This window comes from Mytilus trossulus, chromosome 12 (assembly GCF_036588685.1).
Source record: "Mytilus trossulus isolate FHL-02 chromosome 12, PNRI_Mtr1.1.1.hap1, whole genome shotgun sequence".
In the NCBI taxonomy this organism is placed as follows: Eukaryota; Metazoa; Mollusca; class Bivalvia; order Mytilida; family Mytilidae; genus Mytilus; species Mytilus trossulus.
Genome location: NC_086384.1, coordinates 36,652,176 through 36,669,615, shown reverse-complemented (window position 1 = coordinate 36,669,615; position 17,440 = coordinate 36,652,176). Strand labels below are relative to the sequence as shown.

The 17,440-nt window shown below is 32.7% G+C and overlaps 1 protein-coding gene across 1 annotated transcript; it reads left to right on the top strand.

Moving 5' to 3' along the window:
* The first annotated feature begins 11,669 nt into the window (after window positions 1-11,669).
* LOC134692418 (uncharacterized) lies at window positions 11,670-13,520 on the top strand. The gene has a single exon (XM_063552870.1). The coding sequence runs from the start codon at window positions 11,670-11,672 to the stop codon at window positions 13,518-13,520; it is 1,851 nt and encodes a 616-aa protein (XP_063408940.1).
* Window positions 13,521-17,440: the final 3,920 nt, after the last annotated feature.

Genomic DNA, 17,440 nt, shown 5'->3' with positions numbered 1-17,440 from the left:
GACCGATAAAGTGAATCTATTTGTAGACTATATACAAAGAAATAGCAAAATAAATTTTTGAGAAAAACCTAAAAATAATAAAATGCGGTTTTATGTGCAAAAACAATTGGAATGGACATCGTTCAGTGTAAGGAATTTGTACAACTTTGTTAAAATTTTCAAACTTTTGCCATTTTGGGTTTAAATATTATGATGTCAGATGGGTCAAAAGTTTCAGGGATCCGGGCTGAAAACTTTAAGAGGAGTTGATTACACAAACTATGTACCCATTTTTGCCACCAGCCCGCTCAATTATTAAGTGTTTTTTACTGAAGCATTTTATAAAAAAGTGCTTCTATGAAGAAGAGAAATTTAAAAGCAAACAATATGGTGTTCCCCTCCCCTACACTAACATTCACCATACATTTTGTCTCTGCCCATGACAATGACAACAAATGAGCTATTAATAAAATTAACAAAACAAGCATCTGGAATATGCATTACGAACAAGTATGTATACCTAGATAGAACTGATAGTCATTTAATTACCTTCCTTTCTTAAATGTTACTTAAGGTTAGATGATAGTAGTAGGCAAGAATGCCCAAATCTGAACAAATCCTTCTAGCAGCACAAAGTTGCATTTCACTTCCAAAAATCATGAAATATTTGCCTTGACAGTACATGTTATAAAAGTCAAATCCACATGAGACACAATAATTGTACAATTTGAAAAATTCATCATCAAAAATTAAAACTAAAATTCCAGAAGGAAATTCCCAGCAAAGCTGTGCCATTTTCATCTGATTAAGAATCCTTTCTCCATTTTGACTGTTGAAATATGGGACACTGGATAAAATACATGTGGTCTTTGTCCAAACTTTATGGGGCATAAATTTTTACTGGGTTCTGGCTTATGCAAGAATTCTTTTCCTTCCACTGCAACAACTGTACCTTAAATTCTTCTGAGGCATTCAAATTGTAATCCATATAAGCGACAAAAGAATAAACAAACTCTCAACTCTTCACTTGTGTAGAAAATTAATATAGGAAACCCCAAAAAATTATACATCTCATGGACATCAATGTCAAAATCAGAGCAAAAACTTATTGCTTGAGAATATTCATAGTCACCAAAAAAAATTATAATTCCAAATGGCAAATTTTCTTCATGAATAAAGCTGTCCATTTCAGAAGCAAAATTAAAAGGAAAGCACTGTATTCCACATGTATGTTAATTCCAAAAAGAGGCTACATGGTCGTCATGGCAAAGTAACCCCACAAACTTAGGACAAAAACCTTTAAAGATCTGAATTTTAGCTTTAAAAAAATACTTTCTTGAAAAGTTTTATTTTTTCCTAACCTCCTCTGACCCAAATTTTCCGAAGTAGCTATCCTGGAATAAATTAATAAAGATGTCTTAAGTATGAACATGAAAGCTCACAATTGATGGACACCCAACCCCATAAAACATGGATACTCTAATCAGCTACATTTCTGTGCAAAACTTTTTACAGCTAAAAGCCTAAATATTGACAATCTCAAGTGTCTCAAATTATTGCTAAAATTTCACACCTCTTGACGAAAAAAATATTTCTAGACTCTAGAGAATATTGAGTTCTCACTAGATGATTGGTCGAGATTTATTGGGATTTTGGAAAGAGTAAACCAACAATATTTAATTTAGACTCCGTTATAAAACAAGACAGAGCCTCCATTGCAGAGAAACATTTCAATAGGCTCAATTTCAAAATTGAATTAATAAGAATTGATTTAGCACACTATAACATGTCTCCCCTTCCATCTCTATGGAAGCACCTTGATTCTCAAAGAGGTGTATGCTTTAATAATGAAGGACACATGGTTGTTACTAATTTCAACAACCATCGGTTACTTGTTATACACCCTGACTTTCAAACAGCAAGATTCCTAAGAAAAATGCATAAAAAAATCAGTCATTTGACATTTTAGGATGTCAATTCGGTGAAGAATTAATACTCGAGAACTCGTTGGTTTTACCAAGTCATACTCCAGTACTCGCTCGGTTAAATATAGATCTATAAAATTATACATGTACACATTTTACGCTTAGGCGGTTGTGTGTAATGGCCGTTAGATCCCATAATTGGTTATGTATGACCAGCATTGCAGCAATTAAAAGCTAATTAAATTACTATATATATAGTAATTAAGTTAACAATAATTATCTTATAAAAAATTTAATAAATAAAAATTGAACATCAATGATTACAAAATTAGACTGGATTATCAAGAATAACAATAACATTCCTTAATCTAAATAAAACACAATTTACAAAGGTAGACGAGTATGCAGAACAAAATATTAATATATTGCCAAAAAGTTTACATAAAGTATTCCAATTATAGGAAGATAACTCTGCAAATGGGAGATAATTCATGCTTAAAGCATTATTGATTTGATACAGGGAATTATTGATTATACATAGGTTTTAACACAACATGACACATCTCAGATCAAAACATGTCTCTTCTCAAAGGCTTCAGTATAAATGGGAAATGTTTGAAATACCAAGGCCATATCTCAGAATAGAGTCATATCAAGTTTGTACATTGCTAAATTTCCTGTTTGTCATGTTTGCTCTTTCACTTAGATATGACAGTATTGATCTAAAGTCACTGTTAATCAGTCCAGAACTTAAGCAGACTCTTGTGTTATTTTGTTTGTTTGTTATAAAAAAACAGACACAGCCTAAGAAGAAAACAATAAAAAGGATGCAAAAACAAACCTTTCATATGGGTATAACCATAGTATAAAAAAAACACCATAAAAAATCGACGCAGCGCGTCACAAAAGTCCACACGTTTATCCAACTTGTCACACGCTACCATGGTGATATCCAAAAATCCTGGGGAGAACACTGTGTCATATTAAATAACAATCTATATTTCTGGGGTTACTTGTCTGTGATTGTGAGGTTTATATCTTATTCATCATACATGTATTAAATAACAATCTAATTATTTCTGGGGTTACTTGTCTATGATTGTGAGGTTTATATCTAATTCATCATATTAAATAACAATCTATATTTCTGGGGTTACTTGTCTATGATTGTGAAGTTAATATCTAATTCATCATACATGTATTAAATAACAATCTAATTATTTCTGGGGTTACTTGTCTATGATTGTGAGGTTTATATCTAATTCATCATATTAAATAATAATCTATATTTTTGGGGTTATTTGTCTCACAGTGATTGTGAGGTTTATATCTAATTCATCATACTAAATAATAATCTATATTTCTAGGGTTTCTTGTCTATGATTGTGAAGTTTATATCTAATTCGTCATATTAAATAACAATCTAATTATTTCTGGGGTTACTTGTCTATGATTGTGAGGTTTATATCTAATTCATCATATTAAATAATAACCTATATTTCTGGGGTTACTTGTCTAAGATTGTGAGGTTAATATCTAATTACAAAATCTTATCCTGGAGACCTAATTCCAAATCTTATCCTGGAAACTTTTTATCATAAAAAATTGTATAGAGTTCTGTGAGAAATCAAACGGTATATCTTAATTGTTAAAGAAAACTAATTTTCTCATTTTAAATGTTTTAATTTGACACTCCCTACATAACTTGCTGCTTGCTACATGACATGTAAGTGGGATGGGTTTTGTTCATTGTTGAAGGTAGTACTACAGAGACCTATAGTTGCTAACCTTCTATGTCCTTTGGTCTTTGGTGGAAGAGTAATTTTCAAAATTGTGATGTGAAGGGCAAATGAAAGGCTTTTGTCCTATTTCCACTATATATACTTGAAGGTATCTATCTACTGATGAAAATAAGTGACGAAAGAGCAAATTTATACAACAGGTATAAATTAGTATCAAAGCAAGGACTATCATCATATTTTAGAAACAAATAAACATCATGTACATTTAATGAAAATAGCCATCCCATCTTGTCATCAAATTGCTGGTCCTTCTTATAAACACAGATGCTATGATACCTATATGCAACAATATAAGTAATATAATACACAAAAGGATACATATCAAAAAGAGAAGTAGATGTAAAACATCCATTTTTTGTCTGCAGGTCAAAGTGAGGTCTGCCAACTGACCACATGGTTGAGAACCTCTTAGCGAATTAGTCACCTTTTAACCCCATAATATCAGGACTTTTATACTGTCCACGAACATAAAAATCTTGAGAAGTAACGCTCCTGTACAATGTACAATGTAGTGTACACCACAAGGGCATTAGCCCGAGAAGATGTATCTAATTTGCACCCCAAGATATTATTATCTATAATTCATGAGGATGGTCGTTCAGCGAGTTTAATGTCGGGGTACCCAATCGCACTGTTCTGAGGGTGGTTTCTGACATTTGCTGAGAAACTGTTGCAACAACATAGTTGATTTTTATGTTCTAACAAGAAGACTTCATGTGATTTTGGAGGGGAACCCAAATTTCCTAGTTAGTGAAAAGTCCCAACGAGACATCAGTGCACAAAATTATGTTCACTAAATTATTTGTCCAATACATGAACATGCACTAAACTAAGACATTTGTAACATATTTTAACTTTTTATATTGAACCGGTAACGTGTAATTTACAAACAAAATAATGCGTTCGTTGATTTTATATGGAAACCATCTTTGCTTATTAAAGTCCGAGAAAACCTTCCGATGTTCTCAGACACGTTAATATTGACAAACAATTGACAAAAGCGTGCTCAAAAATCACATGCTTTATTAGTGTGACAATTGAGCTGTGTTGATTTATCTACTTTCACTTTCAATTTTACTTGCGCAGCTACGGCTTTCACATTGTTTAGGAGAGAAATCATGCATACGGAAAAGCATTCAGTGAATCTCGGAACAATTACTCACTGGAAGTAAATAATTCAGAAGCTGTACATTTCATGAAGTTTTACATTGAAACATAAGAGTTTTCACAAAAACAAGTATATGAATAAAAGTTTTATACTATAAACTTACAATTTAGTGAAAAAAAAACATGTTCAACTTTTTTTTCTACAACTCGTTTCATATGACTTTAAAGCTTCAAAATGATTCTCTCATTTGCACAAGAAAAAATTTCATCAGCATTTACAATGACAAAATAAAATGGGGTGGGCGATCTGGGTACACTGGGCGATTTGGGTACCATGACGTTCCCTTATATTGTATGGAAAAGCATGTGCACTTAGGTATCCAATTACATAACAACATTCTGATGTAAATATAAATGAAATATATTTTAAAAAACTACAATTTCTCAGGAAGTACATTATTTGTAATAGCTTAAAAAAGAATTTTTACTTTCATTTTGTTTTTCATCCTCGGTATTGACCATTTTACTTACAAATACACCAATGAGACACTGTTGATATAAATATAATACTTACATATTCATAAGCAAGCGTAAATGGTCACAGGAATCCCATGAAAATCACAGAACTTGATGATGTCATCAAGCACACAATTATTTTTTACTTCAAACCCAAATTCCTCCATGAAACCTCGTCCTAAATGCAACTTACAAGGTATGTCATTATAAAGAATGTATGACATAGTAAATTTGAAGTCAAATTTAGATACTTGTGAGGAGAAGATTATAAGATACATTTTAGGTACAAATGTACTTCATATGAAACACTTGAAATTTTTCCATGCCTCCATTTAATGATTGACAAGAGCACATTGCCTGTTTCACAAGGAAAGACAACTAACCTTATAATGAATGGTCTATTTGCCAATTACTGACTTCGATTCTGTTCTTTCAAATTTCAACTTTAAGGGAAGTAATTCAATCAAAAAGTAGATCACGCGGCACCGGACATGATGCCTGATTTACTGAACAAACCTTTATAAAAACGGCATCTTGTAATATGAAATCTAATTATATATTTTAAACAAAACAAATTTACAGATAAAATGTCCCTATCATTTCAACAAGTTACACCAAAGATGAAGTTTTGAAACCGTACAGGTCAAGAGAAAATGATTTTTACATTTGGTTAGTTAACGTTAGAAATTGCAGAATTCGTCCAGGGCTAGAGTTGCTCCCCTTTGCATGAAGTGTAAAATTCAAAGTCAAAATTGGGAATTCTGTGCTGATTGGCAAGTGGCCTATTGATATTATACAGTCAGACACCCAGTTGAAATCAAACAAAAGAAATGGAATCTTGACTGCAGAAAGTAAAAATGGTCACCTAGAAAAAACAGGGTCGGTTGATACCAATTTTTTTTTTTTGAAAATCCAATAAAAAAATTAGGGTATGGGCTAAAAAACAGGGTCGGTCTGGTTACCTGAAACACAGATTTTTTTTCTCAGCCTGAGATAAAAGCAGCCAAGCTGTGAAAATACAGTTCCCTTTATTGTTTTACAATCTTACATTCATTGTTTAAACTCATATCAAGCCGACTTCTTTTATTTTATTTTTATTAATAATCCATCAAAAGCAATCACCAGCTGGCAATCACTGAGATCAAAGACATTAAAAATATACCTAATCAGTATTCCAAAATGCAAACGAACCTAGGGCCAACAGAAGCCATGGGCGAACGAACCCACCGCGAACGGACCTAGGGCCAACATGTTACTAGAGCGAACAAACCCGTTACCACCCAAAATCCCACGTTGAGACCAACCCCCCACCCCCCACACACACTTGTCTTCAAGGGTCCAAGTTGAAGTTCATAAACATAAAAAATCAAATCTCTGCGCTCCCTCATTTTTTTAAAGACTGGTCGCTTCGAAAGCACTCTGTTTGTTTTAAGGTTCATCTTTACACTTTGTCAAAAATGGCTGTGTTTTCACCATGAAATTACATCTGAGTACAGACAAAACTGTATAATTTAAAGTTTTAAAGCCTGGCAGCACCTAGATATACAAAAGTTACGTTAATTTTTTGTTTTAGAAAAACTGAAACTATTGTGGATTTTGCTAAACATTTTCTTTCCTTACCACAGGTATCCTAAATGATTACAATTTAATGTTAAAACTTTGAGATTGTCGATTGTACATTGGTAAAACGGTCCTACTAAAAGGGCCTGGGAAACAGAAAAAGCGCCCGGGAAAAGAAAATAATATTATTTTATAACAGTAAATGTTTTCCTGAATAATAAAAAAAAAAAAATATTGCTTATTTTGTCCTTAATATAAATGGGGATATGTACGATTCTACATCTAAAGTGTGTAGATATGTTGATGCAATTTTACATTTTAGGTTTCAAAATTGTAAATGATTATATATATATAAGTAAATATAAATAAGAGTATATAGAAGAATCATGAACGATATGGTCCCCGATTAAAACGTATTATTTTCGTTTTTATTAAAAAAAAAAAAAAAAAATGCTGATGCTGATATACATGTGTGTGTAACTTTTATCGTTCTTAAATCATGTGTAACTCTTTTTATTTTTTTAAAATTAATCATTATCTGTGAAATTAAAGTTGTTTTTGCATTTTTCATTTTGATATCGTTTTTAAAAAACATATATATGTCTTTTGATGTCGAACATTTTATAAATCTTTAGCATAAACTGTTTTCAATTATTATCTGTCTTTCGAAATAGTATTCATAAATTATTGTTAAAATTAAAACATTCATACTTGTTTTTGTGCTTTATTACAAGTGTCTATTATCTGAATTTGCAAAATACTTGTATAAATTAAAAATGAAGAAATGTGCATAACTTATTTCATTGACACAAAGTTGCCTCATGGGGGGGGGGGGGGGGGGGGGGGGGGGGCACTTGCTATATAATTAGTGGTAGGGATGAGCCACTGGAATAGGTCACTTTTTCATGCTCTATGATATATGAAAAGGGTGAGAAATTCAGATTAAATATATCACTTGCTTGATTATATCATAAGTATCTGTATTTATTCTTGATGCTGTTAAACCACAGTCGTAAATGCAGCAGTTATTTGTCAAACCAATTAAACTCTATTTATTCTGATGTGGTATTTCCACTGATGCCAGTGATAGATGCAATAAATCCAACTATTTTGACATTTGCACCTAATTAACATTCAAGGGTTTGTACACATAAAACATGATAACAATTATTTAAAGAAATTCCATTGTGACAGCGTCCTTTAAGAGGGAACGGCAATGAAACTTTTTATCAGTTTTTAATTAATTTTCAAATATGTTAAAATTAGTGAAGGTGTTACACTCTGGGGTGATATTACATTTATCTGACCATAAGATGTAATACCATCTTTGATCTGACCAAACATCTTTTAAATGAAAATTGTATTTTGGAATCGAAATATCTTCATAATGAAAGATAAGGCAGTAAGAAAAGTGTTTAAATTGAGGAATTTATTGGAAAAGAAGGTGATATTATTGCGACTATTTTGCTTCGTAAAAAGAACGTGATGATGAGCGGGAAAAATATTGAAATATATCTATAGGTCTGTTTTTTGTTAATTAATATATGAAAAGGTATATATTTTTGATTAACAAAATATATGAAAAGGGTGGGGTACTTGATGTCTCAGCTGCTCACCCCATCCAAAATAAATTTGAAGTGGCCCCCCCGGGCCTCATGCCAATACAATATCTATATATATTTCCCTGTGCCCCTTTTCTTTACTGTGGGCGGTATTTTTTCTTCCCCAGGCGCTTATTTTTCTTCCCCTGACGCTTTTTCTTTTCCCCGGGCGCTATTTCTTCACCCGGGCGCTTTTTAGTAGGACCCCAACAAAGTAAGTGGACTGTATCATTTAAATCTCAGGTGATTTTTTATTTTTCCATCTTCTGTGGCAAGGAAAGAAAATGTTCAGCAAAATTCATAAAAGTTTTAAACATTTTAAATCACAAAATGGATGTATGAAATATATATCTAGGTGCTGCCAGGCTTTAAAACTTTTTAAAATGGACAGTTTTCTCTGTACTCAGAGGTAATTTTATGATGTTAACACAGCCATTTTTGACAAAGTGTAAAGATGAACCTTAAGATGATACTATTCGTAACTTGCGATCAACTTGGTACTAATGGTAGTCCTTTACGATGCCTTAGTGAAACACACGTAACGGGAACGTAGCGCGCAGTGACCAAGATAAAAGGTTAGCGAGTGCAGGGATTTAATTTAAGTATATTGCATTGTATTGTATTGTAAATTATCTTCTTGGATGGATATTAAGGAAACCCGGCAAAAAGTGGTAATTCGCAAAAAGAAACTGCCAAAGGCAAAGTCTACAAAATCTCAAGTTGTTATCTAATATATTATCTACAGGCCTAACGAAACATAAACAAAAGAATTTTAAATGGATCTCACCTTTCGTCTTGTCTTTTATCTGTTACCATGCCATGATGATGATGACGACTTCTCTCAGACTCATGTATCCGGCCATTTTATATTTGAACTGGTTCCTTTATATTTCGTCTGAACAGAGCAGATTTAAGGGAACCAGTTTTACGCGCATGCGTGTAGCTAATTAACTTCGCGCGGTAAAGACAACTCCACTTACTGTGTTTAGTCCATTACAATACTTATACGTGGACGTCTATCATTGGACAACACATTGTGGGGTCAAAATAAAATTTATGGACAATAACCTTAGAAGGATTAAAAAATGAATTTCAGACGATATATTGTGGGGTTAACCTCACTATACAGATAAACCCCACAACTCCATGTTCTACATACAAATAACCCCATAACACCCTTCTCCTAAAAACGGACTGACAGTCCGTCCGTCCGTTCGTCCCGCTTCAGGTTAACGTTTTTAGTCGAGGTAGTTTTTGATGGATTGAAGTCCAATCAACTCAAAACTGTGTACACGTGTTCCTTATGACATGCTCTTTCTAATTTTAATGATACATAAGAGATCCCCCCCCCCCCATTTTCATGGTCCATTGAACATAGAAAATGAAAAAAGTCCAACAATAGGTCATCATTGCAGCGAGAAAATCCCGCATCCGGAAACGTGCTTTTGTACGTTTTTGTAATATTAAGTTATAGTTTTTACATAAAGAAAAGTAAATAAAATATAGTACTGCAAAGTAGCCATACCCAACTATATCAGTCCTATTCAAGACCGATAACTCTGTCGAGAGATAATATGGGGTATCGATATTGTTAAAACCAGACCAATCGTATTATAAGTCTCTGTTGGAATGTATACAATAACTCCTTTTTTTTTTACACAATTTAAACTTTATATCGATTCATTGCCTGGATTTATGTTTAAATATTGAATTAAAAAATAAATTACAACAAAATCAGATTAATTCAATGATCGAAATTCATTTAAATTAAAATTTGAATCAGAATATTTCTTTGAAATAATTATAGAAACATATAAATATTAGAATGCCTTTTAAGCAAAAAATAGTTTTTTAAAGAAATTTTTATCATATTCATATTTTCCTAAAGTTTATATATAACATACTTCTTCTGATTTGACACGGGAAGGAGAAGATATTTATTTGTACATTTATGAAAACTTGTATATCACAAAATTTAAACTCTGGTAATACATGTATACACACTGACAGGATGTTGAATGTCACCTGGTTGCTTTTGGTTTGCACGTCTACCTGACAATATATTATGATGTAACATTATAACCCAAGTAAGATTTCACCTGTTCGGTCAAGGAATGAAATTTTAAAGGTATAGAATATTTATCTATTATAAAAGGTCATAGTTATTTTTCTCTTAGGATGAAAACATTTTTTTTTTGTTCTAAAAGGAATGTATAAATATATTTCTAAAGAAAGATAAAATATACAGAAAACTTGAAAAACACCTTTAAAAAAAAAGAGAGATTTTTTTTATTATAGATTTTGCAAACTATTTTCTGGTAACAGTATCTCCTGGATGCATATCTGTCAAAATAAATGTTCCCGAGTCACACTAAAAATTTAAAAAAAAAATTAAGAAATTTTGAAATCAATGATATCGAAATATCACTAAAGGAAAATAACAGAAACATCAGAGATTGAAGTCTTATTATAGAAATCATTGATTTGATGCAACATTTTCATATGATACATCAGCCGCCATTTTGAAAAATCTCGGAAAATTCCCTTTTTTAATTCGATGTTTGACCGAATTTGCCCTGAAATTAAACTGTTTTAAGTAGTATTCCTTGCTAGCTATATGTTTGAATATACTTAATCGATTTGCAAAGTTTGTGTTTTATTTACAGAATTTCTTTATTTCTTGTAAAAGTAGACATGGGTATCGGTAATTTAGCATTGCGTTAACGGAGAAATGACGAGAAAAAGTGCATGTTTTACGATTCCGATTTGACCGAATTAAATCAAAAATTAAACTGATAGGACCAACATTGTTTGATGGAAATATGTTTGAATATCAAGGATTGATTTGCAAAAGTAAGAAAACGGATCAGGTTTATGAGAAAATTGAACTTTATTGAAGCATATATGCATTGTATATGGGGAAATATAATACAAAATGGCGGCTATTATACGTCACAAAAGTCACGTGATGTCTAACTTAGTTGGATATGACCACATTTCGAATCTAACAATAACAATATATATATACTCAATGATGCATGTATTTTAATTTCAGGTGATTCCTTGACATTTCTATTCACCAATAGTCTGGTCCTCTCCCCTGCAACATACGGGTATCTCAGAGCAAAACAGATAAAAGACAGAAATCCATTATAAATGCACAATATTCCTTAATTAAGATGACAGACTACAAATTGTGTGACAGCTGTATAACATTTGGTGAGGAAATTAACGCAGGCACGTGGTGCTCAAAATGTTCCGAATGGATATGTGAATCTTGCTCAAAATACCACAAACGCTTCTTCCCTGATCATAATCTAGTTACAAAAGACTTCTTCCATGATCATAATCTAGTTACAAAGGAAGAATCATATGAACGAATTCGAAGTACATGCACACCACGGTTTCAAGTGCTAGGATATTGTGATATTCATCCAACAGAAGAGATTGTTAAGTTTTGCCGTAATCATGATCAGGTTTTGTGTGAAACGTGCATAAAAGTGTCTCATGAAAAGTGTGACGCCGCAATCATGCCCATTCACGAAGCGGCAGAAGGTGTCAAGCAAAGTACTGCCTGTGAAGACCTGGTGAGAAGAATAGATAATATTTTAAGCGTTACTTTTAAGATAAAGGAATCTTGCATAAATACTGGAAAATCTATAAAGGAACAAAAAGAACTTATAGATAATGAAATAGAAAAGATAAAAAAATCTTGTACTGATCTTCTTGATCATTTAGAGAGAACTGTCAAAAATGAGCTTAATAAAAAATATGAAAAAGGAAGGAATTTGTTAGAGCAAAAAGAGGTTAAAATTACAGAAATCAGTAATTCAATGAACGTATTGAAAGATGAATTGTTAACAGAGAAGCAAAATTCCACGGACTCCGAACTATTTCAAGCTGTAAAAGGTTTTGATTGCTTTACAAATGAACAAGAGTCTAGAGTCAGAGATATATATGAAAATTCGACGGACATCAACCTAACATTCGAAAAGTCCAACGTCATTGACGACAGTAAAAGAATATTGCAGTCTTTTGGAAAAATAATTTACAATGAAAAGAAAAGAAAAAACAATGTCAAGCTCGAAAAGTTTGCACAAAGTCAAATAGCCAAGCGTTATAGTCGTGTATCTAAAAGTTCTAGAAAACAAAATCACGGGACACAAAGAAATCAGGAGGTTAAGAAAGAAAAGACGGAATTTTTGGCAAATGTTAATTGTACATACATGTGTTATTTCAAAACAACACATATAGAAGATCAGACCGAAGTACAAAACTGTTGTTTTATAAACTTACCTAGAACACAAGCATTATCTAGAAAACAAGCATGTCTTCTTTTGTCATGCTACATTGATAAATGTTTATATATATGCAAAAGAGACGGTTTTCTTCTCGATAGAATACTACTGGAGTATAAGCCAACTGGTGTTACTGCGTTGAATGAAGACTCTGCACTAGTGATGCTAGGCTACGAAGGTATACAAATCATAGATCTTTCAACTCTATTATTGTCAACGCGAGTAAAGTTTGCGGGTGTTGGTAAAAAAATTACAAGCTCGAATGAAAACGTATGGATTGATCAAAATTTTGGAATCAGTAAGATAGACATAGCCAACGGAAAAACTATGAAGGAAATACCTCTAGAATTTAGTATAGAAGAAATGTGTCTGTCACCCAGTGGTGAAATTTACCTTTCGGAATGCCTCGGTCACAACATATATCGAGTAACATCTCAAGGAGATGTACTTTTATTTTATGAACACCCTGACCTGAAACATGCAGTAGGTATTACAGTTGATAACAATTACGATGTGTACGTGGCGGGAAAAATGTCGCATAACATCCACAAGATATCTAACTCTGGTTTGTCAAGCAGAATTATATTGAGTGGAAAGGATGGTATATCTCAACCAACGGGTCTTTCATACAACAAACAAACAAATGAGCTTATGATTATTAACGAGGGAAACACTTCTATTATTATTTATGAAATCGATTCCAAAAAAATCGATTCCCATCCCCTTTCTTGAGTATCCGTCGGTCTCGAGTATTATGGTAAAAAAGAATCGTATATATGTGCTTTGTAAAAGTCACTGCATTTTCTTTGATTGTCATTATTTTCATACGTTACGTATGTACATGTATCTGATTATCCCAAAACACTATAAACATAATACCGTTTTTCAGTTTTCACGGGACACTCTACACTTACGTTAACAGCAAGCTAACTATTTTTCGTTCCCTATTGTTATTTGTTGGATGGTGTTCCTTTTGGCACATTCTTAAAAATAAGACCCGTGTCTGGTGTGACGTTTTTTTATTTCAATGAACATAATATATATATTTTACTGAAAAATTAGTCAGTGTTTGTGCTACCATAAACTACTTATTAATAAAACCTTTTCTTAATTCTTCCATATATAAGTATTTGATCAGGAAGTTTGTTTGTACCTGTGGAAAACTTGTGTTTAACAGAAATCACTACCTAGTTCAGATGCTATCCGAATAAACTTATTGTCCTTTAAATAAACTTATTCTAAAAGGTTACCAAATCGACACTTTAATTAGTATTGCGTATGATCTCAGGAAATCAAATTCGACAAAATATTCTTATGACTATATTCACATGATTTATTGTATTAGTTGCGATTGGCTTTGAACTAGTCAGTAGCTGAGAGTAGTCTCCGATTTGTACTAAATGACTTTAAGAATGTTAAAGTACCCTGCCACGTCCACTCTATCTTTTTTGTTAGATATATTTCTATCTGCTTGTGGCTGTCCCATGCCTTGAACCTGTAATTCAGTGGTTGCTGTGTGTTGCTGTAAATCATATTTGTTTTATTTCATTATTTTGTACACGCATACATAAATCTGGTCATTAGTGTTCTTGTATGACCTTTTTTTATTTCTAGGCTTTTTTATATGGTTGACTTTGCAGTATGGGTAGACTTATCGTAAATGGCCGTACATTGACCTAAAGTTGTTTGTTTCTGTGTTATTGGTCTCTTGTGGAAAGATGTCTCATTGGCAATCATACCACATCTTCTTCTCGATAGAATACTACTGGAGTATAAGCCAGCTGGTGTTACTGCGTTGAATGAATACTCTGCACTAGTGATGCTAGGCTACGAAGGTATACAAATCATAGATCTTTCAACTCTATTATTGTCAACGCGAGTAAAGTTTGCGGGTGTTGGTAAAAAAATTACAAGCTCGAATGAAAATGTATGGATTGATCAAAATTTTGGAATCAGTAAGATAGACATAGCCAACGGAAAAACTATGAAGGAAATACCTCTAGAATTTAGTATAGAAGAAATGTGTCTGTCACCCAGTGGTGAAATTTACCTTTCGGAATGCCTCGGTCACAACATATATCGAGTAACATCTCAAGGAGATGTACTTTTATTTTTATGAACACCCTGAGCTGAAAAATGCAGTAGGTATTACAGTTGATAACAATTACGATGTGTACGTGGCGGGAAAAATGTCGCATAACATCCACAAGATATCTAACTCTGGTTTGTCAAGCAGAATTATATTGAGTGGAAAGGATGGTATATCTCAACCAACGGGTCTTTCATACAACAAACAAACAAATGAGCTTATGATTATTAACGAGGGAAACACTTCTATTATTATTTATGAAATCGATTCCAAAAAAAATCGATTCCCATCCCCTTTCGTGAGTATCCGTCGGTCTCGAGTATTATGGTAAAAAAGAATCGTATATATGTGCTTTGTAAAAGTCACTGCATTTTCTTTGATTGTCATTATTTTCATACGTTACGTATGTACACGTATCTGATTATCCCAAAACACTATAAACATAATACCGTTTTTCAGTTTTCACGGGACACTCTACACTTACGTTAACAGCAAGCTAATTATTTTTCGTTCCCTATTGTTATTTGTTGGATGGTGTTCCTTTTGGCACATTCTTAAAAATAAGACCCGTGTCTGGTGTGACGTTTTTTATTTCAATGAACATAATATATATATATTACTGAAAAATTAGTCAGTGTTTGCGCTACCATAAACTACTTATTTATAAAACCTTTTCTTAATTCTTCCATATATAAGTATTTGATCAGGAAGTTTGTTTGTACCTGTGGAAAACTTGTGTTTAACAGAAATCACTACCTAGTTCAGATGCTATCCGAATAAACTTATTGTCCTTTAAATAAACTTATTCTAAAAGGTTACCAAATCGACACTTTAATTAGTATTGCGTATGATCTCAGGAAATCAAATTCGACAAAATATTCTTATGACTATATTCACATGATTTATTGTATTAGTTGCGATTGGCTTTGAACTAGTCAGTAGCTGAGAGTAGTCTCCGATTTGTACTAAATGACTTTAAGAATGTTAAAGTACCCTGCCACGTCCACTCTATCTTTTTGTTAGATATATTTCTATCTGCTTGTGGCTGTCCCATGCCTTGAACCTGTAATTCAGTGGTTGCTGTGTGTTGCTGTAAATCATATTTGTTTTATTTCATTATTTTGTACACGCATACATAAATCTGGTCATTAGTGTTCTTGTATGACCTTTTTTTATTTCTAGGCTTTTTTATATGGTTGACTTTGCAGTATGGGTAGACTTATCGTAAATGGCCGTACATTGACCTAAAGTTGTTTGTTTCTGTGTTATTGGTCTCTTGTGGAAAGATGTCTCATTGGCAATCATACCACATCTTCTTCTCGATAGACAACTACTGGAGTATAAGCCAACTGGTGTTACTGCGTTGAATGAAGACTCTGCACTAGTGATGCTAGGCTACGAAGGTATACAAATCATAGATCTTTCAACTCTATTATTGTCAACGCGAGTAAAGTTTGCGGGTGTTGGTAAAAAAATTACAAGCTCGAATGAAAATGTATGGATTGATCAAAATTTTGGAATCAGTAAGATAGACATAGCCAACGGAAAAACTATGAAGGAAATACCTCTAGAATTTAGTATAGAAGAAATGTGTCTGTCACCCAGTGGTGAAATTTACCTTTCGGAATGCCTCGGTCACAACATATATCGAGTAACATCTCAAGGAGATGTACTTTTATTTTTATGAACACCCTGAGCTGAAAAATGCAGTAGGTATTACAGTTGATAACAATTACGATGTGTACGTGGCGGGAAAAATGTCGCATAACATCCACAAGATATCTAACTCTGGTTTGTCAAGCAGAATTATATTGAGTGGAAAGGATGGTATATCTCAACCAACGGGTCTTTCATACAACAAACAAACAAATGAGCTTATGATTATTAACGAGGGAAACACTTCTATTATTATTTATGAAATCGATTCCAAAAAATTCGATTCCCATCCCCTTTCGTGAGTATCCGTCGGTCTCGAGTATTATGGTAAAAAAGAATCGTATATATGTGCTTTGTAAAAGTCACTGCATTTTCTTTGATTGTCATTATTTTCATACGTTACGTATGTACACGTATCTGATTATCCCAAAACACTATAAACATAATACCGTTTTTCAGTTTTCACGGGACACTCTACACTTACGTTAACAGCAAGCTAACTATTTTTCGTTCCCTATTGTTATTTGTTGGATGGTGTTCCTTTTGGCACATTCTTAAAAATAAGACCCGTGTCTGGTGTGACGTTTTTTATTTCAATGAACATAATATATATATATTACTGAAAAATTAGTCAGTGTTTGCGCTACCATAAACTACTTTTTAATAAAACCTTTTCTTAATTCTTCCATATATAAGTATTTGATCAGGAAGTTTGTTTGTACCTGTGGAAAACTTGTGTTTAACAGAAATCACTACCTAGTTCAGATGCTATCCGAATAAACTTATTGTCCTTTAAATAAACTTATTCTAAAAGGTTACCAAATCGACACTTTAATTAGTATTGCGTATGATCTCAGGAAATCAAATTCGACAAAATATTCTTATGACTATATTCACATGATTTATT